This window comes from Poecilia formosa, unplaced genomic scaffold, assembly GCF_000485575.1.
Source record: "Poecilia formosa unplaced genomic scaffold, Poecilia_formosa-5.1.2 Scaffold233, whole genome shotgun sequence".
NCBI classification, from domain to species: domain Eukaryota; kingdom Metazoa; phylum Chordata; class Actinopteri; order Cyprinodontiformes; family Poeciliidae; genus Poecilia; species Poecilia formosa.
This window is the reverse complement of record NW_006800172.1, coordinates 955,674-966,140: the sequence shown is the minus strand read 5'-3', so window position 1 is coordinate 966,140 and position 10,467 is coordinate 955,674. Positions and strand designations below refer to the sequence as shown.

At 39.9% G+C, this 10,467-nt stretch overlaps 1 protein-coding gene across 1 annotated transcript; it reads left to right on the top strand.

Moving 5' to 3' along the window:
- Positions 1 to 418: 418 nt before the first annotated feature.
- ints9 (integrator complex subunit 9) lies at positions 419 to 9,320 on the top strand. Its single transcript, XM_007568955.2, has 17 exons — positions 419 to 427; positions 806 to 933; positions 1,040 to 1,100; positions 1,236 to 1,298; positions 1,474 to 1,613; positions 1,844 to 1,930; positions 2,601 to 2,721; positions 3,278 to 3,412; positions 3,919 to 4,030; positions 4,131 to 4,311; positions 4,410 to 4,470; positions 5,574 to 5,745; positions 5,845 to 5,969; positions 7,866 to 8,033; positions 8,144 to 8,242; positions 8,332 to 8,469; positions 9,119 to 9,320. Exons 1-17 carry the CDS (start codon positions 419 to 421, stop codon positions 9,293 to 9,295), a joined length of 1,977 nt encoding a protein of 658 aa, XP_007569017.1. The 3' UTR covers positions 9,296 to 9,320.
- Positions 9,321 to 10,467: the final 1,147 nt, after the last annotated feature.

Genomic DNA, 10,467 nt, shown 5'->3' with positions numbered 1-10,467 from the left:
CTACAGATTCGGTATCAGTTCCCAAATAATAAAAAAAGTCAGGGAAGTTGTGTTATAAGACGCCATAAACCTTCATCCCGCTGTTACTGTGATAACACTTCTATGAATATCGTTTTCAGTTCTTAGTAAAAACGATGGGAGAGAGGGCATGTACCCATGTGACATTGTTTAGATAAATACTGAATTTAATTTAATTAATCTTTAATTTGATTCGGTTATCCACCTTGCTTACTCTGGCAGGAAAATCAATAATATCCTGTTAAAGAGCTGGCTCGTCTGGTGGAATTATACTCAGTTCCTGCAGGGGGCGGTAGAGAGCATACATCACGAGCGGAGACTGAACAATGTAACACAAAATATTAGCAAGTTAGCTACGAGGGCTAAAATATAGCATTTTTCAGTCCTATATTCTCTTAAAATGAAGCTGGTGAGTAAATAACACAAATATTAAAATAATACATAATGCCACAGCAGCTTGAGAAGAGGTCTTGAGAGCTTTAGAAAGTAGCATTAGGAGCTAATCCATTCACTGTGGTTAGCCGAGCAGCTAACAACAAGGCTAAGGACTGTACTTACACTGATCCTCCCATGCTGTTTGATATAGTGAAAACTGGAAGCAGTTCGTTTGATAATAGTCTTATAATTTATATTTCATATCCTTGCAATGACAAAGGAAGCTTGTTTCTGTTCAAAACACTTTAAAAGCAACAATTTGTTGCATCTTTTCTGGGGTTGTGTTGACATTACCCGGTTATATTTTACATGAAAGCCTACTGGTCCCCTTTTTCCCTTTTTCTCTTTGCAGTACTGTTTGTCCGGTCACCCAACGCTGCCTTGCAATGTTCTCAAATTCAAATCCACCACCATAATGCTGGACTGTGGACTGGACACCACGTCTGTCCTCAACTTTCTGCCTCTTCCTCTGGTGCACAGGTAAAAAAAAAAGGAAAAAAAAAAGTGATTTAACTGTTTATGACTGGGATGTATTGATTAAATATTTTTTTAAATTTAATTTTATTTTATTTTTGTGTATAATCAGTCCGAGACTCTCCAAGCTGCCTGGCTGGGTCTCAAAGGATGGGAGCTTAAACCTGGAAAAGGTAAGAGGAGTTATAGGATTGAGGGATTTAATTAGTGTGATGTACAATGAAAGGTTGTAAATACAGCTTAAAAACAGTTTTACATGAATAGTTTCTAAGGTACAGATTAAATAAAAGTCCTCTTCATCCTCCCAGGAACTGAAGGAATGCGCCGGCAGAGTGTTTGTAGACTCCCAGCCCGAGTTCTGTCTCCCTGAGGTAAATAATCCAACTGAGATGATTGTTATTAGAAGAAAACATGGGTATGGCTTAACCTAGGCAATATGTACTGTTCACTGTTGCATCATCTGTATTCTATACATCACTGTAAACAACCAAAAGGCAAACTCTGCTCTTCATCTTGGTCTAATTCTTTTTGATTTCTCTCCCACAGAGAGAACTGCTGGATCTCTCCACCATCGACGTCATCCTCATCTCCAACTACCACTGTATGATGGCCTTGCCCTACATCACCGAACACACCGGATTCACAGGGACGGTGTACGCCACAGAGCCCACCCTGCAGATAGGAAGGTGAGTACGGAGGGCACTAAAATGGATGGAACATCATTTGCTGTTTTTTACTTCATTTGTTAATGACAAAAGAGAACAATTCAAGAAATAAAGAGAATGTTTGTTTTTTTTTGTAGCTTGTTGCTTTAGATTTTAGTTAAAAATCTCACTTGCTCCTTCGTCTTACATGTAAAATAATTTTAATATACCGATGAAGTTATTAACAAGTAAGAACCCTCGTTTCCCTGCAGGTTGCTGATGGAGGAACTGGTGAACTTCATGGAGAGGGTTCCCAAAGCTCAGTCTGCCACCTGCTGGAAGAACAAGGAAATTCAGAGGTTGGGAAATTAAACACAAAAGATGTGGAAAAAGTTTAAAGGGAACTAGTTTTGTAGAATTGATTTTTCTATGCTTCTCGAGGCTTTTCCCAATTTTCCGTGGCCTGTTTTTGTTGAGCAGAAGTAATCTCCCAGCGACTCAAATAATAAATACACACAAAGACTTAAAAAAAAAACAAGAAACATATTCAATTTCTTGTAGCCTCTTCTGTGCTCTGTAATCTTTGGTTTGTTGGATTCCATCACTAACTTGGAGTTTTACTTTATTTCTTTGACACCAGTTCACTTTCCTTGGTTATTTATTTGCTAATTTTGAAAAATAATTAAAAAAAAATATTGGTACAGTTTTTCTTTTGTCCTTCCCTCAGATATGAGGTCTGCTGAAACATATTTTAAAAAATATCATGGTGCTCCCAACTCCAAACTTCATTGTTTTTAGCTTTTTTTAACCATGCTCTGTTAGTATTTTAACTTGAAATGAGCTTCATCATGATTTTTTTTCAGCAGTGGAGTCTTGCGCAGAGCGTTCTGCTTGAAAATGACTTTCTAGCTCCAGGTCTTCCTTTCTTAGTTTTTGTTTTTCAACTAAAAATAAAATCCACTTCAGGGTTGTGAAACCTTTTTATTAGACCACCAGTTGATGTAAATAAATGACGCTCTTCTGCATCAGGATGCTTCCTGGGCCACTGAAGGACGCGGTGGACGTGTGGACGTGGAAACGGTGCTACAGCATGCAGGAGGTCAACTCGGCGCTCAGCAAAGTGCAGCTCGTCGGCTATTCCCAGAAAGTGGTAGGAACAACTATTCTCCTAATTGCACTGACTGAACAGATTAAAGTTGTTTTTACATGTTTGACCAAGCTTGTGAATATTTTAGTGTATTTAAGTGAGCTGTACTGGTGCAGACTTGTCAAATAAATTTGTAATTCAGTACATTTATGTCTGTGTTTAAAAAATAAAATAAAAAAAAGTTTTAAGCACAGTTCTTCTGTATCAGATCAGCCGATACCAAACCTCAGATATCGGTATCGGAAGTGAGTAAGTGAATGGGTGCATCCCTACTTCTGATACTTTGTAACATATTTCAGAAATACTGACAAAAAATAAATCAATGCAGCTAAACTTTAGACAACACTGATAATTAGACTGACTGATACCAAAGTTTGCAGAAAATTAAGATACTAAACACAGTTATTTTTTCTCTATTCTAAAACACCACAATAGATAAATCTAAACATTACAATCCATTTGAATCTTGTTACTGTTGTAAGATGTTTTAACACGGTATTTCCAGGCCACAGTTGTTGTTTTTCTCATGTTTGTTTGCTACCCTGACTCTGTTGTTCAGGAGTTGTTTGGAGCCGTGCAGGTCTCCCCCTTGAGCTCCGGCTACTCGCTGGGCAGCTCCAACTGGGTCATCCAGTCGCATCACGAGAAGGTGTCCTACGTGTCGGGTTCTTCCCTCCTCACCACACACCCGCAGGTAAATTCCTCCTCCTGCTGATGTCAACCCATACGATGCTAGGTGCATTCTGTGCAAACAGAGCCATAGACGGTGTCTTACTCTTTTAGCGGCTTTGTGTTTGTTCCTCTATAAGAAACACAAAGCTGCTGCCAAGAGCCACAAACAGAGTCAGGAAATGTCTATTTTTGCTATGCCTGATTGTAATGCAGTAGAATCTCCCAACCATTCCCTGTATTTATAGTTCTTTTCTGACTTAAATTTCATTCAATGTGGCATTAACAAAAAGGTTTTAAGAAGCCTTAAATTTTTCTTGCCAAAACCTGCAGATACCCTGAAACAAAACCAGGGTGTAAAAAGAAGACTCTGTTTAATGTGTTGGTGAATTTAAACCAAAACTGAAGGGAGTTTAGTGTAGTTTAAAGCGAGGGAAGAGGCAAACGCCGCCGATCTCATGTTCCCACAAAGACTAAGCCACACAGTCACAGAGCGCTCTGGTAAAGTGTGCTTCCTGTTTCTCCTCCCAGCCGATGGACCAGAGCTCCCTGAAGAACAGCGATGTTCTGATTCTGACGGGCCTCACGCAGATGCCCACCGCCAACCCAGACGGCATGCTGGGAGAATTCTGCAGCAATCTGGGTAGCTTAAAAATGTCCAGAAGAAACAATTCACCTAACTTTTTTTATTTTTTTCGATCTAAGTCACTGACTGAAGCTTGTTGTTGGGTTTGGCCCCGCAGCCATGACGATCCGGGCGGGAGGCAACGTGCTGGTTCCCTGCTACTCCTCTGGAGTGATATACGACCTGCTGGAGTGTCTATACCAATTCATCGATAGTGCCAACCTGGGAACCACGCCCTTCTACTTCATCTCTCCCGTAGCCAACAGCTCCCTGGAGTTCTCACAGATCTTTGCTGAGTGGTGAGCAGCTCTTCCTTAAGACCTCTTCATGTTTTCTTCATTACTTCTTCATCATTCTTATTCCACTTCTAATTTCTGTCTTTTCTGTTCTGATTCAGGCTTTGTCATAATAAGCAAACTAAGGTGTATCTTCCTGAGCCTCCTTTCCCACACGCAGAGGTAATTTCCACCTGCTGCATCAACAATGATGCTGCAGTTTCTGACAAAACGATTCTGTCAGTATGACCTCACATGCTGGAATATTACAGCTGGAAAACAGCTTTCTAGATCAAAAAGTTTAAATTGAGGTGACACTTTTAAGATCCAGCAATGTTGTCTTGAGTTTCCACCAGTGCAGAGCTTGAGCAGCATTCACATCAGGCGACTGATTTCAATCCATTAGATTGACAAGGCATCTGCACATCCTTAAAAAGTCTTCACATTTCTTTATATGTATCTAAAATGAAGGCCTTAAAATGTCTTAAATTCATCTTAAAAAGTAATTTGGCCTTTTAATATTGTTACCTTCTTAAAATAAGGTAATAACATCATAAAATAACATCATTTTTTGATGTTTTAGGTGAAAAAATATCACTTTGGGCAAAAATTGATTAAGGTGATTATTTTAGGAGTCAGGGTGGTATATTAATCACAGGTCTTAAATTTTGTCATGGAAGGATTAGCTGCTAATAAACCCCTTGTAAGGTTTAGTTGCTGCTAACTAACTGCTATCTAGCTAGTTAGCTAAGGCATTTCCATTACATTTGGTCATGGAAAGACTATTAAATGTCATATATTCTATTTTTCATTTTAGTTTTTTTTTTGTTTTCATGCGACTTTTTGGTCAGGCAAAAGTTTGAGTCCCACTCAGACATCTTTATTGCGTTTTGTGCTTCTAGATAGTTGAAGCTCCCGCTAACTAGCTGCTAATGAACTCTTGCTAGCAAGCTTACTAGCTTTTTTGGCATCTTTCATGAGTAAGTGGAAATTTATCGGCAGTTGTCTGGGCCACATTCATACGTGTCTGTGTTGGTAGATGTCTTAAATTCCATTCATAATAAACCTTAAAAAGTCTGAAATTTGAGTTGGCGAACCTGCAGAATCCCTGGATTTATTACCTAGAATGTAAAATTCAGTCAAACTTAACTAAATAGAAACAACATTTTTATAATGTTTAATATGGGCAACATTTTGATCTTGAAAGACTTTTTCTACCAGACCAGCAGCTTCACAAAGAGGAAGCTGTTGAAATGGATGTGGTGACCTTGGTTTCTGTGTTCCAGCTGATCCAGACCAACAAGCTGAAGCACTATCCCAGCATTCACGGCGACTTCAGCAGCGAGTTCCGCCAGCCCTGCGTGGTTTTCACCGGTCACCCCTCACTGCGCTTTGGCGATGTGGTTCATTTCATGGAGCTGTGGGGCAAATCCAGCCTCAACACTGTCATCTTTACAGGTAACTACCACACAGACGCTGAGGAAAAAGGGGGAAAAAAAGAAGTTTTTTTCAACTTGATCTTGAAGCTGATTTTATTTAATTTTCTCTTCCTTTCAGAGCCAGATTTCTCCTACCTGGATGCCCTGGCTCCGTACCAGCCATTAGCCATGAAATGTGTTTACTGTCCCATTGACACTAGGCTCAACTTCCATCAGGTTTCAAAGCTCCTGAAGGAAGTGCAGGTATTCAGCTCACATCATCACATCATTCTTAAAATTTATGTGCTTTCTAGAATATTAAAATGTGGGAAACTGTAGGAGAAACCGTAACTTTTGATTACCAGGCCATAGGATTTCGTAATATTTTTTTTTGTCTTTTTTTGCCATCAAAATGACTGATTTTGTGATGCTACTTTAGAAATATTTGCAAGGAATTTTGCAAACATATATTACTATTTGAAAAATATAAATATATTTTTATATATTAAACTCCTTCAAAAATATCCATACAGGCAGAAAACAATGATGGAAAAAAAGCAAGCAGTAATTTGTGTTATTTAAAGAACTTAAATAGTCAGGTTTTCATTACTCGCCACATCGATCACTGACTGCTGATAACCTAATAAGACTGGGGCAGTGGTGTTGTAGAAGTAAGAAATACTGCCAACTGCAGGTGAGAGTTAGTAGTCACTGAAACCTGAAGCATTTTTGTAGAAAATTTTCAATTAACTAGTAATTAAACTTTAATGCGAAACAATGGGGGGGGGTCTGTTGATTTTGCGTGAATTTCTGCATTAGTAAAATGGTGAAAAATAATTGTGGGTAAATGTGGAAAAACAGAATATTCCGAAGTTGGCAGGTGTTTCATTGAGAAGAAACGAGGACAGGATGGGTTAGAAAGCAGTTCTGTTAGGTTCAGATACAAGTCATGATTATTTATTTATTATTGTTCAACCAGGTTATCAGCTGCTGCTAGCTTCCACTACAGGCTTTGTTTGACCCTCTTTAGTCCAGTCTTTGATAATACTTGGCTTAGTTTGTCAGCTGGTCATGTAAAAGTATTCATACGTCTTCAACTTTTCTGCATTTAAACCATTTTCAAACAAAAACGTTACTTTTACTGAGGTTTTATGTGAAAGTTTAACACAACATAGTGCGTAACTCTGGAATGGAACAAAATGTATAAAAAGCTGTGAACATTTCTAAAAGCAACCGGACAAAATAGTCAATGCAGATCTGAAAAACTGGCGTCAGATGTTGATGTTTTCTGATTCCTTCTAATGATAGATTTGCAGTCGTCTAATCTAGAGATGATGAATGCAAGTAAAAAAACAAAAAAAAAAACAACAACAAATGTTTCAGCAATTTGACACATTGCATAAAAACTGGTTAAAACTGGTTTTACTTGCTTAGACTTGTCCTAAAACACTCTGAGTTCTGACATGGGAGAAACTATACAAGGAAGAAGATCAAAGAAATAAGTTGCATCATAAAAGTGGCGCAATTTCCCAATACTAAGATTTCTCTTTTATTTTAATTTAGTCTGAGGGAGTTTTGTATCAAGCAGTGTTTTTTCATCTTAATGGCAATACGACTGAGGCTGCAGTGAGTCTGAGGCATCCAACTTAATAAATTTGGATGTCATCTGGATAACAAGGAAAGGAAATATTGTACTTCCTGATCCCAAAGGCAGGACGTACAATGAAAAACGAGATGGGACCGAAGATGGATCCTTGAGGTACACCACATCAGATGGGCACCCAAGAAGATATAGAGTCTCCTATAGATTTAAAAACAAACACATCTCAAAACAATTTGAATATCCTAAAGAAGGGTTTTTGTTACTCATTTCAAATAGTGAGTATATTTTACAGATTCATGACAGATTCAAGCCTTTTTTAATGTTATTTTGGTGATTATGACTGACAACGTATGTTAGTATACCACAGCTCTTAAAAATGATGTGGGACCACGAACAGATTTATGATATTCTTGTCTCAGTTTCCTTCCACTTCACAATTAATCACTCCTTTGTGTTGATCTGTTACATGAAATCTCATTTAAATACGCTGACATTTGTGTTTACAACAAGACAAAATGTGGGAAAGTGAGCTGTCCGAACGCATGTCTGTCCTGCAGCCCCTACATGTGGTGTGTCCGGAGCAGTACACCCAGCCTCCTCTAACGCAGTCCCACCGTTCGGACCTGATGCTGGAGCTGCAGCCCCCTCCCATGCCTTACAGGCGCTGCTCCGTGCTCAACCTGCCCTTCAGGCGGCGCTACGAGCGAGTCTACATCCTGCCTGAGGTAACACTGACGTCAGTCAGAGGAAACTGACATTTTCTGCATCATGGGAGTATTTAGAGTCCCTCTCTAGGGGGTTTTAATTCCCAGAATCCTGATTCTTCCTCTTCTAGCTCGCCAACTCACTGGTACCCTCTGAGGTTAAACCCGGCGTCTCCGTGGCAACTGTGTCAGCAGTGCTGCAGTCCAAGGACAACAAGCACACGCTGCAGGTGAGGACCGCAGGATGTGCTGGAAGTGTTTGTTGCCCCTGGAGTTGGCTGACATTTTTCTCCCAACCCCTAACCTTAACCCTGCCAAGTCGGTGCCCAAAGCGCCTCCTGTGGCCCCCAGCAAAAAGAGGAAGCGGGTGATGGAGGAGCCCCCCGTGACAATGGCGCCCAAACCCCTGCTGAGCGGAGCTGTGCCCCTGGAGGCTTTCCTGGCCACCCTGCAAAAGGTCAGAGTGAATGTTCTCTTAAAGGGGCAGTATCATGTAAAATTAACTTTTTAGAGCTTTATATGGTGTTATAATGCCATTCCCTCGCAAAAACATACCTGAAGTGTTGCTTTGATTCATGTATGTTGAGAAGCCCTTTAATCTCCCTTGGCAACCATTCAGCTGAGCAAAACACCTGGGTGGACTTAGCACCGCCTCAGAGGGCAAAGCTCCTCCTACAATTTACAAGCTGAGCATTTGGCTCACAGAGCAGCTCTCCTCCGGGACTCCCCCACTCAGCTCCTTCAGACTAGCCAGTAGCAATTAGCAAACAACTGGTTGAACTGCATATCTGCTGAGCTACTTCTCAGTGAAATGCTGGTAAAAACGTTGTTAAAGGGGTCATAGAGGAGACATGTTGTGATGACTTCCTGAAGGCGGAGTTTCAGAAAGAGCAAAAGTTACTTAAAGAGGCAGAGGCCCAATTTCAAGGTGTTAAATAATGAGGGCAAATTTCTTTTAAGTTATATTTGATATAAATGGCATTTTTTATAACATAGCTACTTGATTGTGCTATAAACTGGCCAAAGTGCCTGGAAAACACAGAACACTGCCTCTTTAAAACTGGGCTGTTTTCATTCCTGTGCGTTTGGTTCTTTTGGACGAGCAGCACGGGATCACAGAGGTCAAAGTGGAGGAGACGGCAGACGGACACATCCTGCACCTGCAGGCCGAGGACACCCTGATTCAGCTGGAGGAGGACGGGACGCACATCGTCTGCGACAACAACGAGCCGCTGCGGGCCACGCTCAGAGACCTGGTGCTGCGCTTCCTGCAGAAACTCTGAGCGCGTCCATCTGGTCTGGTCTCCCTCTGCTGCAGCACAAACACAGGACTGGGGAGGAGAGATGTCGTATTTAACTGTAGTTTTAATTTTTTGTTTGTTTTTTATGAAACGTGTCCAGATTTATTATTTTGTATTAAATAATTCCCCAAACATCTTGTGCGGTGTGTCCTGAATCACTACAGTGTTTTGGGTTCGCCAACATTTTCACATTTTGTTTTTACAATTTCTTCTGACATCAATCAATTGGAACCAAAAAATGCTATTTCATTCATTGGTAATTCACATTTATATAAAGAGTCAGAATTGAATTTGTTGAGCTTAGGGCTGGAGCTAACAATTAGCACTGGAAGTAAATTGGCACATTCTGCAGATTTTCCACTTAAACCTGTTTTATACAATATTAGAAATGCATCAATCCTCCCATGGCCTAAAGAGATGGGATCCATTAGACCCCACAAACCTTTTACTTTGCATGGTTAGGCGGCATTGTACTGATCCACTTCAATAGTTGGAATTGAAGGACCGAAAACCAAATTTTGCTTAGTATGAACTACTTTGTGTGTCACGTTAAATCTTGTAAAGTCTTAAAATGTGGAAAAGTTCAAGGGTATGAATACTTTTACCATGCATTATGTATTTTTTATTCCTCAGCTCTGAAGTGATTTCCTTTTAGCTCTGCATTCTCTCTAAATTTGGTGACTTCTGGATCTACAAAGGAACAATCTGCAAGAGATGCCCTCCTTCAGTTTTTAGTGTTTCGGTTTTGTTATTCTACATTAAAGGCTGACGGTTCAGATCAGATGAGCAAGCAAAAACAGCACATTTTTCCTGTCATAATAGATAAAATAACACAGAACAAGAATGTTTAGCACTTTTATCTGAAGAAAAAAAATAAGAGAGCTGTGAACACCATCTGTTCCAGACAAGCTGGAGCAAACCAGCACAGCTGTTTTGTTTCCTTAACGTCTACAGCAGGCTTCACAATCAAAGGCTTATTGCAGTAAAATAATGTCACATTGAACATTCATAAAAATCAAACCTTTAACTGGAGTAAATTCATTCGTGAAGCAAGAAGAAGAAAAAAAACTCCCACATTAAGACGTAATTGTTTTAAATATTACAACTAATGATGCAATGTGTGCAACGCCAGAACAATTCCTAGAAAATAAGCA